Source organism: Jaculus jaculus, chromosome 22, assembly GCF_020740685.1.
Source record: "Jaculus jaculus isolate mJacJac1 chromosome 22, mJacJac1.mat.Y.cur, whole genome shotgun sequence".
NCBI classification, from domain to species: domain Eukaryota; kingdom Metazoa; phylum Chordata; class Mammalia; order Rodentia; family Dipodidae; genus Jaculus; species Jaculus jaculus.
This window is the reverse complement of record NC_059123.1, coordinates 2,749,734-2,768,254: the sequence shown is the minus strand read 5'-3', so window position 1 is coordinate 2,768,254 and position 18,521 is coordinate 2,749,734. Positions and strand designations below refer to the sequence as shown.

The 18,521-nt window shown below is 49.5% G+C and overlaps 1 protein-coding gene across 10 annotated transcripts in view; it reads left to right on the top strand.

Annotated features, from left to right (window-relative positions):
- Nucleotides 1–18,521, top strand: part of Ppfibp1 (PPFIA binding protein 1) — a 167,656-nt gene that overhangs the window by 101,436 nt on the left and 47,699 nt on the right. For all 10 annotated transcript variants that reach the window (XM_045139564.1, XM_045139562.1, XM_045139569.1 and 7 more), the window contains exons 3-4: nt 9,716–9,814; nt 12,662–12,867. In XM_045139564.1, coding sequence (XP_044995499.1) covers nt 9,751–9,814; nt 12,662–12,867 — 270 coding nt within the window. In that variant the 5' untranslated portion in view covers nt 9,716–9,750. The remainder of the gene's footprint in view (nt 1–9,715; nt 9,815–12,661; nt 12,868–18,521) is intronic.

Here is an 18,521-nt window from a genome sequence, read left to right as displayed (position 1 = left end):
TTGAGGTATATGGGTCGTATATTGTGGAGTTAGCTCACAGTTATGGGTAGGAGAAATGTCTCTGCATATCATGACTCAACATGTGGCTCTGACATTCTTTCCGCCCCCTCTTCCGCAAAATTTCCCTGAGCCATGTTGGGTTCATTTTTGGTCTGCTTCAGTGATGAGGTGTTGAGGGCCTCTGAGGCTCTGGCTCTCCTGATTTGGTAGGAGTTGATTTTTCTCTGTGCTGATCTCCTTCCCCCTTGTGCTGGTATCTGGTTCATCAGCAAAACAGCACCCTTGCTTGTTTCGCCAATTTTTCTTAGTTTCAGCCGGGGCTCTTTTGAGGTATGATGGGGTGGCTCTCTCCTTAGGATCTACACTGTGCTTCTTTCTTAATGTTCTTTGTCGTACTTTAGAACCCCTTTGAAATGTTTTAAGACCCCCATGGTCATGCGTATGTGTCCTGTGCTGTTGACTGTGACATGCAGACCCTTTCTGGCGTGGGGTGTTGGTCAGGAGCTCGCTGGATGTGCTTCTGAAACTGTCTGTACCAGTGGGCTCTTGCCACCCTTGTCCGCCAACCCACAAGAGGGTTAGAAAGAAGGAGCAAGGGTGCACCCAGGCACGCCTGCAGTCCCACTCGGGAGGTGGGGGCAGAAGGGTCAGAACTTCAAGGCCCTTCTCAGCTACATAATGAGTTTGAGGCCAGCTTGGGCTATGCCACATTTCATCTCAAATAATAATAATAATAATAGTAATAATAATAATAATAAGGGGCTAAAGGGATGGCTTAACAGTTCAGGCATTTGCCTGCAAAGCCAAAGGACTCAGGTTTGATTCCCCAGGACCCACGTTAGTCAGATGCACAAGGGGGGTGCACATGTCTGGAGTTCGTATGCAGTGGCTGGAGGCCCTGGCGCGCCCATTCTCTCTCTCTCTTAAATAAATAAATATATTTCAAAAAATTAAAAAATACATGGGACAAACAAAAATGTTTGCAATACTTATATCTAATCATGAATAACGACTTTAAGTATAAATGAGCAAATTTTTCTTACTGTTCCTTAATTTTGCCAGTTTTTGTTGCTGCTTGTTTTTTAAAGCTCTGATATTAGTTGAGAAAACGTTTGTGTTCATTTATGACTTCTTGGCAAGTCAGGGCCTGTCATGGTGAGTGAGATACTCCCGACTGGACGTGGTGGCCGAGGCTGCACACACGGCCATGTGGGAGGGAGAAGCAGGGGCTGGGCTGGGCTGGGAGGTTGTCCCCAGCCCGGGAAATGGGGAGCTTCTCTTCCAGTCAGGGCCACGTTCCATTGCTCTTCCACCAGGGCTTTTTTTCTTTTTTTTTTTTCCCCTTGAGCCTGAGTCTTTCTACTGGTTCAGGAGCTTGCAGGGCTCCAACAGGTCTCTGCTCCCCTATGGCACTGGGGACGATTTATAGGTGCAGAGTGTGGCTGTGCCCCGCTGTGCACATGGGATCTGGAGATTTGAACTCGGGCTGTCTCAGTTCCCCTTGGGCCTTCATGCTTGCACAGGAAGCTCACTGAACTGCTGGGCCATGAAAATTTTTTTGAGGGGGAAAGGAATGCTGAGTATGTAACACAGTGATACGGCACATGCTTAGCCGGCTTGAGGCTTTGGGTTTTATCTGGCACCAAAAAGCAGGAGTTACTCGTCCCTTTTAACTGTCTTTACATGCTTCCTGCCAGCCTGGCATCTCGCTCTTCGTTCTTTGGCTTCAGTGTTTTACATGGAAAGTAAACCTCGAAGCACCGTATAGTTATGTGGTTTTTGGGTTTGTTTTTTTTTTTGTTGTTGTTGTTGGTTTTTTGCTGCTTTGACAGTCTCTGACTCTAATCAGTGTTTATTCCAGTTATATTTAATGCAGTTTATACGGTTCAGCCTAAATCTTTTATATTGCATTCTGTGTTTTTTTTTCTTCTTTTCATTTGTTGTTCTTCCATTACTGCCATTTTATGGATTTAATAAAGTTGCAGATTTTACACTTAAATAGGGTTCTACTGTGGACGTCATTATTAGTATTGTTTTACTGACTTCACTGGTGGTCTTACTCATCTTCCCTCCCTCCCTCCTCTTGTCCTCGCTCTCCTTCTCTCCCTTCCTCCCTCTCTCCCAGCCTGTGCGTATTAGGCAGGCACTCCACTGCTGAGCACGACCCTTAATGTCTCTCCATAGTTCACTGGCTTATGTAGTGTATCCTTACTACAGTCATCATATTGAACATCTTCGTGCATGACATAGGAATTTTATCCTTTTGAACCAGTGAGGCTGCAGTGCTTGTCAAGGGTGCCTGCGGACTCTGCACCCCATGGGCTGGGCACGCCCCGCGGTGGGGCACAGGGACTGCGTTCAAGGGAAACACAATCGCGACAGGTCTGGTTTCTCAGGAGCTGAACTCCCTCTGGGTTCTTTCTACCTGCTTTTAGTCACTCTGCAACTTCCTCAGAGATGTCTTTGATGTTTCATCCAGCGTTTAAATTTTTATTTTTCCTGTGAAATAATTTCCCCAATAATACCTTTCCTACCCATAGTAAGAACTGGAATCCTGGGACTGGAGAGATGGCGTGGTTAAGCACTTTCCTGTGAAGGCTAAGGACCCCAGTTCGAGGCTTGATTCCCCAGGACCCACGTTAGCCAGATGCACAAGAGGGGTATACACATCTGGACTTTGTTTGCAGTGGCTGGAGGCCCTGGAGCACCCATTCTCTCCCTCTCTCTCTCTCTCTCTCTTTCTCTCTGTCTGTCTCTTTCTCTCTTTGTCTGTCGCTCTCAAATAAATAAAACAAACAAACAAACAAAAAAGAACTGGAATCCCTAGTTCTTTCTAGTAATACAGTGAACATTTTAAAATTCATTACTAAACTTGAAGACTTGTTAAAAGACTTGTCCTGAGCCACGTTCTTGTTGTTGGGATAAAGCACCCAACCAAAAGCAGCTGATGGAAGAAAGTTGTTTATTCTGGCATACGCTCTCGAGGGGAAGCTCCACGATGGCAGGGGAAAGCATGGCACGAGCAGAGGCCGGATGTTACCTCTGCCAGGGCAGATGGCAAACAGCAGTAGGAGAGAGAGCCAAGCTCTGGCCAGGGGAAGCTGGCTGTTAACACACCTCCTCCAGCAAGTTCTCACCTCCCAAATTGCCATCAGCTGGGGATCAGGCATTCAAAACACAGGAGTTTGTGGAGACACCTACTCCAAACCACCACATCTTATTATCCCTTTTTTCTTTTTGTGTGGTTGTATTAGTCTTGTATTTTGCATAGATACAGATATATACTTTAAAAAAATACTTTGTTTATTTATTTGAGAGAGAGCGAAAGAGGCAGATAGAGAGAATGGGAACAACAGGGCCTCTAGCCACTGCAAACAAACTCCAGATGCATGTGCCATCTTGTACATCTGGCTTATGTGGGTACTGGGGAATCAAACCAGGGTCCTCAGGTTTCACAGATAAGTGCCTTGACCACTAAGGCTGTCCCCAGCCCTAGATATATACTTATATCTGTATATATTCAATGAATATTTACAGTGTAACTACATATTATTTAACTGACACATGTGTATATATAACAAATTAAATACATATTTTTTCTTACTTTGACCGCTATAGGTCAGGCAGGAGTATCTGTGAAGTTGTGTATATATTCCTCCAATGTATAGTTTTGCCCGTGTGGCACAAATAACTTCTCTCAGGTTATTTTGACCATGTGGTGCCATGCCATCCCATGAGTGTGCCACAGTTTATTTGTTCCCTCCCATGTTGGTGACTGTCAGGTTCTTTACTTATTTTTGTGTGTTTGTGTTGGCCATGGTTCCATACTTTGAAATAAATAGTACTGTAGCAAAAGGATATGAATGTTGAGGTTTATGCAATAGTGCCACACCAAGACTCAGGGTGGCTAAGCCTATTTACCATCCCAGCACGGTAATAACCAGGAAATGCAAATCCCCAGCCTTTCCCACGCTCAGTATCGTAAAAACTCTGTTGTACTAATTAGCTGCTATAAAACAATGTCACACTCATTTAAATTTCTTGATTATTGACATTAAGCAGATTACAGGTTTTTATTGTTGGTAGTATTTCTCTTTCTTTGGAATATTTGTTCATGTCCTCACACTCCTGTACTGTCTTTATGGAGTCCACCCTTCAGAGGATCCACTGGACTGTGGAGGAATGTCTGCTCACGTTCTCACCCTCCTGTACTGTCTTTATGGAGTCCATCCTTCAGAGGATCCACTGGACTGTGGAGGAATGTCTGCTCACGTCCTCACCCTCCTGTGCTGACTTTATGGAGTCCATCCTTCAGAGGATCCACTGGACTGTGGAGGAATGTCTGCTCTGTCCTCACTCTCCTGTGCTGACTTTATGGAGTCCATCCTTCAGAGGATCCACTGGACTGTGGAGGAATGTCTGCTCACGTCCTCACCCTCCTGTGCTGACTTTATGGAGTCCATCCTTCAGAGGATCCACTGGACTGTGGAGGAATGTCTGCTCACATCCTCACCCTCCTGTACTGACTTTATGGAGTCCACCCTTCAGAGGATCCACTGGACTGTGGAGGAATGTCTGCTCACATCCTCACCCTCCTGTGCTGACTTTATGGAGTCCCCCCTTCAGAGGATCCACTGGACTGTGGAGGAATGTCTGCTCACGTCCTCACCCTCCTGTACTGACTTTATGGAGTCCATCCTTCAGAGGATCCACTGGACTGTGGAGGAATGTCTGCTCACATCCTCACCCTCCTGTGCTGACTTTATGGAGTCCCCCCTTCAGAGGATCCACTGGACTGTGGAGGAATGTCTGCTCACGTCCTCACCCTCCTGTACTGACTTTATGGAGTCCATCCTTCAGAGGATCCACTGGACTGTGGAGGAATGTCTGTTCACGTCCTCACCCTCCTGTACTGTCTTTATGGAGTCCCCCCTTCAGAGGATCCACTGGACTGTGGAGGAATGTCTGCTCACATCCTCACCCTCCTGTACTGACTTTATGGAGTCCATCCAGCAGAGGATCCACTGGACTGTGGAGGAATGTCTGCTCACGTCCTCACCCTCCTGTGCTGACTTTATGGAGTCCATCCTTCAGAGGATCCACTGGACTGTGGAGGAATGTCTGCTCTGTCCTCACTCTCCTGTGCTGACTTTATGGAGTCCATCCTTCAGAGGATCCACTGGACTGTGGAGGAATGTCTGCTCACGTCCTCACCCTCCTGTGCTGACTTTATGGAGTCCATCCTTCAGAGGATCCACTGGACTGTGGAGGAATGTCTGCTCACATCCTCACCCTCCTGTACTGACTTTATGGAGTCCACCCTTCAGAGGATCCACTGGACTGTGGAGGAATGTCTGCTCACATCCTCACCCTCCTGTGCTGACTTTATGGAGTCCCCCCTTCAGAGGATCCACTGGACTGTGGAGGAATGTCTGCTCACGTCCTCACCCTCCTGTACTGACTTTATGGAGTCCATCCTTCAGAGGATCCACTGGACTGTGGAGGAATGTCTGTTCACGTCCTCACCCTCCTGTACTGTCTTTATGGAGTCCCCCCTTCAGAGGATCCACTGGACTGTGGAGGAATGTCTGCTCACATCCTCACCCTCCTGTACTGACTTTATGGAGTCCACCCTTCAGAGGATCCACTGGACTGTGGAGGAATGTCTGCTCACGTCCTCACCCTCCTGTACTGACTTTATGGAGTCCATCCAGCAGAGGATCCACTGGACTGTGGAGGAATGTCTGCTCACGTCCTCATCCTCCTGTACTGACTTTATGGAGTCCACCCTTCAGAGGATCCACTGGACTGTGGAGGAATGTCTGCTCACATCCTCACCTTCCTGTGCTGACTTTATGGAGTCCATCCTTCAGAGGATCCACTGGACTGTGGAGGAATGTCTGCTCATGTCCTCACCCTCCTGTGCTGACTTTATGGAGTCCATCCTTCAGAGGATCCACTGGACTGTGGAGGAATGTCTGCTCACGTCCTCACCCTCCTGTGCTGACTTTATGGAGTCCATCCTTCAGAGGATCCACTGGACTGTGGAGGAATGTCTGCTCACGTCCTCACCCTCCTGTGCTGACTTTATGGAGTCCATCCTTCAGAGGATCCACTGGACTGTGGAGGAATGTCTGCTCACGTCCTCACCCTCCTGTGCTGACTTTATGGAGTCCCCCCTTCAGAGGATCCACTGGACTGTGGAGGAATGTCTGCTCACGTCCTCACCCTCCTGTACTGACTTTATGGAGTCCATCCTTCAGAGGATCCACTGGACTGTGGAGGAATGTCTGCTCACGTCCTCACCCTCCTGTGCTGACTTTATGGAGTCCATCCTTCAGAGGATCCACTGGACTGTGGAGGAATGTCTGCTCACGTCCTCACCCTCCTGTACTGACTTTATGGAGTCCATCCTTCAGAGGATCCACTGGACTGTAGGCACGTGATTACTTTTAACATCGTGGACAGATTTTGGCCTCTGCATTCGTCACTGTGTCCTAACTGCCCATTTAGCTTGCCGACCCCTCAGAAGGCTGAGTGTCTTTGCCCTGCTCCGTCTTCTCCCCTCACCAGCGTGCTCCTTGCTCGATTGAATACGCTCTTAGCTCTCTCGTCTGCTGCCTCACCATCACTGCTCCTTGCAGCTGCCCATGATAAGCACAGAGATTGAGAGGAAGCATTGCAAACACTCAGCAGTTTACTGTTGTCATTTTAAAAAAAGGATCAGTCTAGTGACTTTTAAAGCTGTCTGTCACCACCCTGACAAGTGTCCTGGCTCTTGACCTGAACACAGGCCAAGCACATGCCTGCCCTGTACCCGAAAAGGGTCTCTATCGTCTGCTTTGTTTTCCTCCTCCTTTCTGTGCTGGCTAGGAGCTCAGGGTCCTGAGCATGCCGGGCAAGGGCCAAAGCTGAGCTGTGTCCCCCGGCCCAGGAAAGCATTACGTTCTCCACAAATACAGATGCTTGCAAAGGCAAACATGTATTTGTTTTGCAGTTTAATGAGCTGGTCAGCATGGTTCTACTGTGGCATGGCTGTGTTGTTGGAATTCCTGGGTTCACGCTGAGCCGGCCGTGTCCCTTGTTGGTGGAGAGTGTTCAGAGAGGGTTCAGAGTTTGGAGGGCCTTGGGAGTTACACGGTAGTGTTTGTGTGTGCGTGGGCGCATGCCTTTCTACTTTTAAAATGAAGAGGAATGCCGCCCACGGAACCATCTGCAGTCGTACACACCCTCTATGTTATTAGCTTCATATTTTGCATTTCCCTGCCTGAAGCACTGCTGTTAAACTCGTGCGCCGCCTCTTTGGGCTGTATATGCTAAAATTCCCCAAACTGCCCGAGTCTGTAACCTCGCTTGTTGGCCCCAGGTTTCTGGCCGGGTGTGTCGTCCACACACCTGGAGTATGCTTGTGCTACCTTATTCCCACGTAAAATGGTAGCGATGCATCTTCTGAAGTGAGGAAAATTCTAGTGAATCCTCAGACAAAGCTGCCACGGCAAAACCCAAGTATGGAATGCCAGTATTTGGACACGTTTTGCCTGTGAAATAAATCCCCGCTTGCTCCTATTGCAAGTGAATGGTCAAGACAAAAACAGAAGGACATACTTCAGAAGAATTGTCTGGCATTTTATCAGAATGATTGCCTAGTGGAGAACTGATCGCAGAAGCTGATACCAGAACCATAAATATATTTGTGGAAACGGGGTGGTTTGTGACGTCCGGCTGCTTGGAAACAGAGGACAAAGGTTCTGTTGACCAGCGAACCCTTGACCTCCCATTCTTACCGCACCGCATGGCCTGCAGAGCACCCAGAGCCTCATGCGGGCCCGTTGGAGAATCTGGGTGGGTGCCGGCACCCGAGATGCACTGACCAACGTTGAAAGTCACACAGCAGTGACCTTTCCCTGCTGGCGACAAGTGGCGTGGCCAGTGTCATTTCAGTACAGGTTTTCAACCAGGAAAACGTCAAGTATGTTGTGATACGCTGTCAGAATAACTCTCATCCGCAAGGTAGGATCAGATCAACAAAAACTCACCATTGTGCTGGAAGTCAGGCAGACCTAGGTTAAAAAGTACCGTGTTGGTTTGCTGTGTTTCCATGCAGAGGTCTGACACTCAGTCCTCGTTTATGAAGTGGAGAGGTGGATTCGTTTCGTAGTGTTTTGTGATTAAGAATTAGGATAACGGCCCGAGAATGTGGCTCAGCAGTCGAGTGCTTGCCTGGCACACGGTCCTGGGATTTGATCTTCAGCAAGGCAAAACCAGAAGCCGTGAATTATGAATAACCTCTATACATGCATAGAGGCCATTCAGTACTTGGTACCTATTATTGTATTACAGAGCAGCAGTGGTGTGTGTGTGTGTGTGTGTGTGTGTGTCTGTGTGTCTCTGTGTGTGTGTGCGCACACGCGCGCGCATGCCCACGCACGTGCATTCCATAGTTGGCCCCTTGTATATGCAGATTCAACCCAAGTGTATCAGATCAGACAAAAAGCATATCTTTGCCAAACATAGGCAGACTTTTTTCTTGTCATTTTTCCCTAAAGCAGTTAATAGCTATTGATGAACCCTCTACATCATGATAAATACTGCTAAGTAATCTAGAGACAATTAAAAGTGTTCTGGGCTGGGGAGATGGCTTAGCCGTTAAAAGCATTTGCTTGCAAAGCTTGTTGGCCTGGGTTCAATTCCCCAGTACCCACATAGAGCCAGACACACTGACCATGTGTGGGATTTGGTACGTAATGGCAGTCCTGGAACCAGTTTCCTGTGGATGCTGGGGAACAGTTCTATCCTGGTGAATCCTTTTTTTGTTGTTGTTGTTTTTTTTAACACAAATCTTATGGTAAACTCATAATTTAAAAAAAAAAGGACAATTGGGCTGGAGAGATTGCTTAGTGGTTAAGGTGCATGCCTGTAAAGCCTAAGGACCTCGGTTTGATTCCCCAGGACCCACATAAGCCAGATGCACAAGGTGGTGCATGCATCTGGAGTTTGTTTGCAGTGGCTAGAGATCCTGGCATGTCCATTCTCCCTCCCTTCCTTTTTCCTTCTTTCTCTCTCTCTTCTCTCTCTCCTTCTCTCTCTCCCCCTCCCTCTCTCTGTCTCTAATAAATAAATAAAAATAAAATCTTAAATGTATTTTAAAAAGTGAAAAAATGCAAGCGGTGGCGCACACCTTTCATCCCAGCACTCGGGAGGCAGAGGTAGGAGGATCGCCATGAGTTTGAGGCCACCCCGAGACTACATAGTAAATTCCAAGTCAGCTTGAGCTAGAGTGAGACCCTACCTTGAAAAAACAAAATCAAAATTAAAAATTTTTTTTAAAGAGGGAAGATTAAGAGGCCAGAAACTGGCCAAGTATGGCAGAGATATCCCCTGCCTCCACAGAGACCTTGAGCTGTAAAGACCACAGCACAGAAATGATTGCAGACTTAGTTCACGGTCTGCCAGACTGCTGAGCTAGCTCTCAGGCCTCTGCTGGGCATCAAGCAGCCTTCAGGGCAAGATCTAAGTCGTCACTCTGTTTAACAGCCCAGGCACTGGTGAGATGTGATGTCAGCGCACAGTAGATGACTCAGGGACTCCTCAGCCTCACATGACTTCTGAAGTTCTTGCTCCACTGCTAAGTGGGGCAGTAATTTGAAGGTGAATACGCAAAACCAGTATAGCATGCATCGTTAAAGCGTAGAATGGCCATACTTTTCTTTTCCAGATCTAGACGGACCCTTGCCCCCGACAAAGAAGAAAATGATGACCGACGCCAGTGACATGCTGGCCGCAGCGCTGGAGCAGATGGACGGCATCATAGCAGGTGACGCGCCTCCCTGACAGGGACTCCCCTGCTCCTGCCAATCTCTCCCTCCTCACCCCTCCCCTCCCCTCCCCGTCCTCTCTCTCCCTCCTCACCCCTCCCCTCCCCTCCCCGTCCTCTCTCTCCCTCCTCACCCCTCCCCTCCCCATCCTCTCTCTCCCTCGTCAACCCTCCCCTCCCTGTCCTCTCTCTCCCTCGTCAACCCTCCCTTCCCCCATCCTATTTATGATTTTCATTTGTTGGCTCTATCCAATGCCTTGAGATTCCTCAGGGTTTCATCTTTGTTCTGCTTCTCTAATTTCTCCCTATTATTCTCAAGTTTTGTTTTAAAATGTCATGAATTCCACTTCTATCCAGGTTTCCACATCTTAGTTCTGGTGTGACTGCTCTGTGGATTAGAGTCCATGGCTCCGTTCTGGTGTGGCTGCTCTGTGGATTGGAGTCCACATCTTAGTTCTGGTGTGACTGCTCTGTGGATTAAAGTCCGTGGCTCTGTTCTGGTGTGGCTGCTCTGTGGATTGGAGTCCACAGCTCAGTTCTGGTGTAGATGCTATGTGGATCAGAGTCCATGGCTCCGTTCTGGTGTGGCTGCTCTGTGGATCGGAGTCCATGGCTCAGTTCTGGTGTAGATGCTATGTGGATCAGAGTCCATGGCTCCGTTCTGGTGTGGCTGCTCTGTGGATCGGAGTCCACGGCTCAGTTCTGGTGTAGATGCTATGTGGATCAGAGTCCATGGCTCAGTTCTGGTGTGGCTGCTCTGTGGATTGGAGTCCATGGCTCAGTTCTGGCATGGCTGCTCTGTGGATCGGAGTCCACGGCTCAGTTCTGGTGTAGATGCTGTGTGGATCAGAGTCCATGGCTCAGTTCTGGTGTGGCTGCTCTGTGGATTAGAGTCCATGGCTCAGTTCTGTTGTGGCTTCTCTGTGGATCAGAGTCCACGTTTCAGTTCTGGTGTGGCTGCTCTGTGGATTGAAACCCACATTTTAGTTCTGGTGTGGCTGCTTTGTGGATCGAAGCCCACATTTCAGTTCTGGCGTGGCTGCTCTGTGGATTGAAGCCCACATTTCAGTTCTGGCGTGGCTGCTTTGTGGATCGGAGTCCATGTTTCAGTTCTGGGGTGGCTGCTCTGTACATCGAAGCCCACGTTTCAGTTCTGGCATGGCTGCTCTGTGGATCGGAGTCCACCTTTCAGTTCTGGCGTGCCTGCTCTGTGGATTGGAGTCCATGGCTCAGTTCTGGTGTGGCTGCTCTGTGGATCGGAGTCCATGGCTCAGTTCTGGTGTAGATGCTGTGTGGATCAGAGTCCACATCTCAGTTCTGGTGTGGCTGCCGTGTGGATCGAAGCCCACGTTTCAGTTCGGTGTGGCTGCTGTTTGGATCAGAGTCCATGGTCAGTTCTGGTGTGGCTACTCTATGAACTAGACTTGAAGAGATGCCAGTCTGTCCCTGTGTGTTGCGTGCGTTCATTCACATCACCAGTGACTGTCAGATCCACTTACTTTCCAAGTTCATGCTGCAATCTCTGTCAACCAGATCTGTCCCATAAAATGTCTAATAGGTTCATCATTGTCATATAAAGTATGCCATTCAAGGTCAAACCAAAACATATACGAAGTTCACCACCTTTCTTGTGGAATCTGTTCCTGTGGTGGCATTATTTCCTAATTCCTGGTCACGTTTTTTTAACCAGAAGTCAGTCATGTGGATCCCTTGTACTTCACACTGCCTGTTTAGTTAACTCAATCCTGCTATTTCCACCTCCTTCCAAGTTTTACCTTTCTCTGTTCATCTTGTCCAGAATTGCCCTGCCTGCCCAGTTAGTATCTTGTGACAAGTGACCCCCTGAGACACTGGCATTCCTGCCGGGGACTCCCTATCTCTAGAGCCTCTCTAAACACAGCCAACTCCCTGGTTCTTATCTCAACGTTACGGGATTTCTCTAGGACTACTCCTGAGGTTCTGTGAAACTCTCAGCACTGTTTCTAGCACATCAGTGGTGGCTGTTGATACAGTTTGGCAGATTGTGGTCCAATAGTACTTAGAATATCAGTGCAGCAGACTGACTGAAAGAGAACTCCCATTACCACTGGTGAACCAGCTTGAGCAGGTGGCCGGCTGTGGAGAGAGCTCACGTGGGGTCATCCAGTTGCATGGTCTGGCCTTCGGAGTGGCAAGGTGAAGTCTAAGTGTAGTTGCCCGTCTTTAGGCACACAAGCATATGTGTATTTGGCAGACCAGAAATTAAAACTCCACGCTCCAGGCAGGCATTCATGATTACTTTCAGAGTAAGTAATAGGAAAAGAAAATACCAGGAAAACTAGTTTTTAGTGCTGTTAACGACATTTGATGCTGGGCCGCAAGCAAAATGGCAAGGACATTGCGTGCATACATGCCCACACGTACACATCCAAATGCACACATGCGACTCATTGGACATCAAAGATTAAATTCTGGTAACTTAACTGGCACCAGCTCTCTGTTGAGCTTCCATATCACTGTGAACCTTGTTTTCAGTGGATGCAAAGACTTCATGGTGTCCAGAGTTTATATTTTCTGGAAGTTGATCTGTCACTCCCCCGTCACTTCCTGAGGCTCCCAAGCCCGCCGTGCCGCCTTCTCTCCTCGTGCCACAGAGTCGGCCTGCTGGTTGGCACCGCGCCGCTCGTACTTACCCTCAGCAACGTGTCTTCGTTTTCCCCTGCACACCTAGGATTTGGAGAGATTTATACGATTTTATCTTTTCCCCGTCCTTTTCGATGATTGCTTGTGACCAGAGTGGCTTGCTCCCCGTTCCACTGTGCTCTTGCCTGGCTTAATCTTCCTGCTCTCTGCCGTTTCGAAACCCAGGTTCTAAGGCCCTGGAATACTCCAACGGGCTCTTTGACTGCCAGTCCCCCCCCTCCCCGCTCATGGGGAGCCTGCGAGCGCTGCACCTCGTGGAAGACCTGCGCGGGCTGCTGGAGGTGATGGAAGCGGAAGAGAAGGAAGGCTTGAGGTGCCAGATCCCAGACTCGACGGCAGAAGCGCTGGTCGAGTGGCTTCAGAGCCACATGGTAGGTTTCCGTGTTCTGCTCGCACGCCGGGAAGCTGGTGTTGCTGAGGTCACGAGGACGCAGCGCGGGCCACCAAGGCTGCTGCTGCTGTGCGTTTATGAGGCCACAGTCTCTTCTCTCTAAGGATAACTTGTTGTTGTTGTTGTTGCTTTTTATTTTATTTAAATTTTTTGTTTATTATTTATTTGTTTGAGAGTGATAGACAGAGAAAGTGGGAGAAAGAGACAGAATGGGCGCACCAGGACTTCCAGCCACTGCAAACGAACTCCAGACGCGTGCGCCCCCTTGTGCATCTGGCTAACGTGAGTCCTGGGGAACGGAGCTTTCAACCGGGGTCCTTAGGCTTCACAGGCAAGCGCTTAACCGCTAAGCCATCTCTCCAGCCCTGTTTTTGTTTTTTTGAGGTGGAGTCTCACTCCAACTCAGGCTGACCTGAAATTCACTCTGTAGTCTCAAGGTGGCCTCGAACTCATGAGGATCCTCCTACCTCTGCCCCCCCCCCCCCCGCCCCAGTGCTGGGTTTAAAGGTGTGCACCACCATGCTCGGCTCAAGGGAAACTTTTAAAAGTGCTGTTAGTATATATTTTGTGGGTGCCAGCAAGCCACCCGTTTCCGCCTGTAAAAATGGCCTGACTTAGCTTGTGTCCGAATGACCTCATGTGGCCAAAGCCGATGGTCTTGGGGGGAGAACCTTGCACACGGTAGATGCTCCGTCAGAACAGTGAGAAGCTCTCAGTGGAGGACTCAGTGGCGTTCTGAATGGCAAGAGAAGCGTGACCTCTCAGAGCCAGCAGCCGTGTGCAGCCCTGAGTGAGGTGAAGCGCCACCTCGTGGTTTATGCCTGTCATGTCACTCCTTTTTTAAAAATTTCTTTCATTTTTTTTTTTTTTTTTTTTTACTAGTTATGTACACTGTGTATACAGCCATGCTGGTACCATCGTTAGCCTCCTCCCTGTCCTCCCCCCTCTGCAGGGACCCTCCTCGTTGGGGACTGTGGGTTGTGCATTGTGGGGTTAGCCATCAGTTATGGGGAAGAGGCACTGTCTCTGCATAATGTCCCAACGTGTGGCTCTAACATTCTTTCCTCTCCCTCTTCCGCAATTTTTCCTGAGCCATGTCGGGTTCGTTTTAGGTCTACTTCAGTGATCAGGTCTTGGGAGCCTCCGTGTCTCTGGATCTCTGGTTTGGTAGGAGCTGAGTATTCTCTGTGTCTGTCTCCTTCACCCTTGTGCTGGTACCAGGTTCGCCAAGAAAGCAGAGCTCTTGCTCATTTCCCCAATTACTCTTGGTTTCAGCTGGGCTCCTGGTGAGGTGCGATGGGCTGATGATTCTCTCCTCAGGGCCTATGTCCATCTGACAAAACGAAGTAGAATCCCCAACAAAGAGTGAAGTCATCAGCAGATAAATGGGATAACCATTATTATTTTAGAGAGAATTTAATAGATGTAGGCCATCTTGTGGGCTTTAAACAGTGGAACAGTGAGGCCATTTCTGGGCATCCTTCCCAAACACTGAAGGCGTGGCAGAGCTGCGCTTCTCTGGAAACAGTAGTAATAGCATGTTTTTAATACATGTTGGACATAAAATTGAGAGAACATCACAAAACAAATTCAAAGGAGAAGATAGGGAAGTCACGTAAGGACTTAACACGTGCAGTTCTCAGCCCACGCTTGTGAACTCGTGCTCATAGGAAAGCTAGTGGAGAGGGCATGAAGGAAAGATCTGTGAGGGGACCTGTGGTGCACAGGGGAGGTGCTTGCTCTGGACCTGTGCATGCACACCTCCTCCTGAGACATCGGCACGTGCTCTCACTCACCTGCTGAACCCCTAGTTAACCTAGTCCTGAGCCAAAGGCTCTTGAGTCCCTCCCAACTTTCCTCTTCTTTTTTACTGCAAGTAATACAATCTGTCCTTCATGGTGCGGCCGCACCTAGCCTTAGTGATTAGATATACTTTTAAAGCTCGGCTTGGTGGCGCACGCCTTTAATCCCAGCATTCGGGAGGCAGAACTAGGAGGATCACCATGAGTTCAAGGCCACCCTGAGACTACACAGTGAATTCCAGGTCAGCCTGATCTAGAGCGAGACCCTACCTCAAAAAACCTTCAACAAGTGGTGCCTCGCCGTGTGATAGATATTTAACTGCTCTCTGTCTCCCCTGGAGATCAAGCTCCAGGCTTGCTGGTTTCAAGGATCAGGGATCACTTCCTGCTCTGAGACTTGCTGTTTTCCTCGTTTGTCTTGTTTCCACTTCCTGTCTCTCCCTTTGTCTACTCTGACATTCAGCACGGGGTGAGGAAGGAATGTTCTGCTGGGAAGGATCTTTTTCCTCACCTCACTCAAGGCCGGTGGGGGGCAGCCAGTGCTTAAGAAGACCTAGAGATGCACTTCCGGTAGTGTGGGCTTCCATCTGGTCTTTGAAATGTGTTCTGAGAGCTGGAGGAGGGAGGGGCGGGGAGGAGGAGGACGGGGAGAGAAAACATACGCTGGCTGTTTTTCCCTAATTCGCTTTCGTAACGGCGCAGAGCACTTCCAACCCTGACGGGACTAGCCTGAGAGTCCGCCGAAAGTGCCCCTCAGCGCGGCTTTGCCTCGGTCCTCTTCACGAGAGAGATCTGCCGACCTGGTTAATGTGCTTTCCCATGACCGAGACCGTGGGCCTTGCATGCCAGAAGCCCAGGGCAGCCCTTAGATGTCAGCTGGGCCGTTGCCTCACATGGCCCAGGACCTCGTTTGCTAAGGCCTGAGCGCACACCACGGAGATGCGTGAAAGAAAGGCTGAGGGCGAGGAGCGGCGTGGAGGTGGAGGGTGGCGCAGGGTGGCACCGGGGAGTCCGCCCGCACTGCAGAGGGAACGTGTCCTATGGCTGACCTCTCAATTGCGCTTACTTGTGTTTTTATAGAAACTGTAAGAAATGTGCAGTTGGAATTAAACTCACTCTTTTTTTTTTTTTTTTGCATCTTTCTGGTGTGTGTGTGTACATATGTGTGCGGAGGCCAGAAGTGATGTCACGTGGTGTTCTAGATAGCTCTCTAACTAATTTACCAAGACAGGGTCTCTTACTGGAACACACGGCTTGTTGATTTTTTGAGATTAGCTAGCCAGCTTGCTCTGGGGAACCCGACTCTACCTCCCGAGCACTGGGATTACCGTAGTAAATTCCTTCCTCACCCTGTGCTGAGCGTCGATGTAAAGAAAGGGCGAGACGGGAACTGGAAGTGGGCAGAGGTCAGCCAGCGAGAACCGAGCCAGATGCTGCCGGGAGAGCCGGGAGGACAGCTGCACTCTCGCGCAAACAAACGGCCCAGATGCCAGGGGGGAGCACGGCCCTTAGGGGAGCACAGTCCTGCGTGGAGGCGAGCAGCAGTTTGCTGAGCAGTGAAACTGCGCAGCCTGCAGCTGTCCTTCAGGCCGGCCCCTCCGGTGGCCCACGTGTGAAATGTTCTCTAACCAAAGAGCCACGAAACATGGGGGATGCTGGCTTATGGCGTAACACTCGATAAGGGAACAGGGTGTACAAGGTCGAGCTGTGCTGTGCGGCGGCCCTGTGGGCTCGGGAAATGCCTGCCCCCCCCCCCCCCGGGGTGGGGTTGCTGGCATGCTCCAGGATTCTGTAATTCTGTAAGGGATAAAGCTTATTAGGTGTTTTTCTCCCCATTTTGCCAGAAAAACTTAGCAAGCACTATAAGCTCCTTCGTTAAATCAGTGGTGACGTGGCACTCAAGCTAGCCGCTCCAGCCCAGCCCTGTCTGTGTTCGCTGTATACCGTAGGGTTGAAACCCCAAGTGGATCCAAGTTTTGATGTAAACAGTCAGCTCTGCTGAATGTGCTCAGTTGGGATTGCTCCATGCTGAAGTATAAAGGGCGATTCCAAACACATTTGTTTTCATTTTTCGAGGTAGGATCCCCCTCCAGCCCAGCCCAGCCCAACCTGGAATTCACTTTATGTAGTCTCGGGCTGGCTTTGAATTCACAGCAGTCCTCCTAACCTCCACCTTCCAAGAGCTAGAATTAAAGGCCACCATGCCCACCCCAAACATATTTCTACGATTTTGAATATAGTAACTTGGGCTTGTTTTTAATGCCTTGAACTTTTGAGAGTTTGTAGTAAATACATTTTTAATTATGTGCTCACAGTTTTATAAGGATCCCAGAAGAATGAAAAGAAATACAGCAAAGGCTTGTGCAGAGAGAATATTAGAAGAATAAGTGACTGACTCATATAACATTGATAATGAACTGTAATGAAGAGCTGCATTGTGAAGCGCAGGGCAGGCCACAGACGGGAAGGCCGTAGAGCTGGAGAAAAGAATGACAGTATAAGAAGGAAAAGGGAAGCTGGTTATGAAGAAGGAAGGGTTGGCATAGGCAGGATGGAATGGGAGGGCATAGGAGTGGGCACACAGCCTTTGCATAGATGTTAGAGAAGAGTTAGAGAAACCTCATGAAGTTAAGACACCCGGTAAGAGGAGGGACTGATTACAGGTATAAGAGCAACGGGAGGTCATGGTTCGCAAGGAAAGATGGCTCTTAGAAAAAGCCCCAGTGCGTGGAGAGCTAGCCCAGGGGCTAAAGATGCTTGCCTACTGGCCCTGATTCAGTTCCCCAGCAGCACATAAGGCCAGCTGTACAAATGAGCCGACACATGCACCTGGAATTCACTGGCAGGGGCGGGGGTCCTCACTGCAGCCAAGGTTGACCCGGGATTTATTTACCCTGGAGTCTCCGGGTGGCCTTGAACTCACGGTGACCCTCCAGCCTCTGCCCCCCAAGTGCTGGTGCTGTTGCACAGCCACCACACCCAGTGCAAGAGTTCTGCAAGGAGAGCCTCGGTCCCCACCCCCCGGGGGGCCAGCAGGAAGAAAGGAAGATGATCCTGTACACTTTGGAAAGTGCCCGAGGATCACACAAGTGCTCAGCAGTGTCCGTTAAAGAGACGTGGGTGCGGGCGAAGCTGGCGTCCTCCGCCACAGGTCAGCAGGCGCGAGCCCCTGCCCGCCAAGTGAGCCTGGACAGGCTTCGTGAGTGTCCCCCAGGGACACGCCTCCTCCAGCAGGGCTCCACCAGCTGAATTGTGAACACGTGAGGCTATGGAAAGCACTTTGCATCTAAACTACTGCATTGTGTTCACTTTATACTCAACCAGTGCTTACTGAACATGTCATTGTTCCCTCACCCAACAATCATTTAATTGTCACTTGTGTGCCAAGATTAATTGACTCACAAAGAACTCAGAACTCAGGGAGGGGGGGGGAGGGGGAGGGAGAAAGCCAAGCCTAAACACGGTCTGCCGTGGCCTGCTGTCAAGGAGATTTATCCAGTGCTCTAGCTCGCCTAGGAGCGACCCTTGCGTTCGAGGAAGACCTGATAGGTCAGCCCTTAATGGAAGTAGAAAGTAAGGACCAAGGAAAGATTCCAGGCAGAAGGAACGAAACTAGAGTGTGAGAGAGCATGCCATGTTTTCCAGGGAGGTTTTGAGAGGCTTGGTGGGTGGAGTACAGGCTTTAAAGAAAGCAGAGGTAGCCTGGTGTGGTGGCGCATGCATTTAATCCCAGCAGAGGTAGGAGGATCAAGGCCACCCTGAGGCTACATAGTGAATTCCAAGTCATCCTGGACCAGAGTAAGACCCTACCTCAGACCAAAAAGAAAAGAAA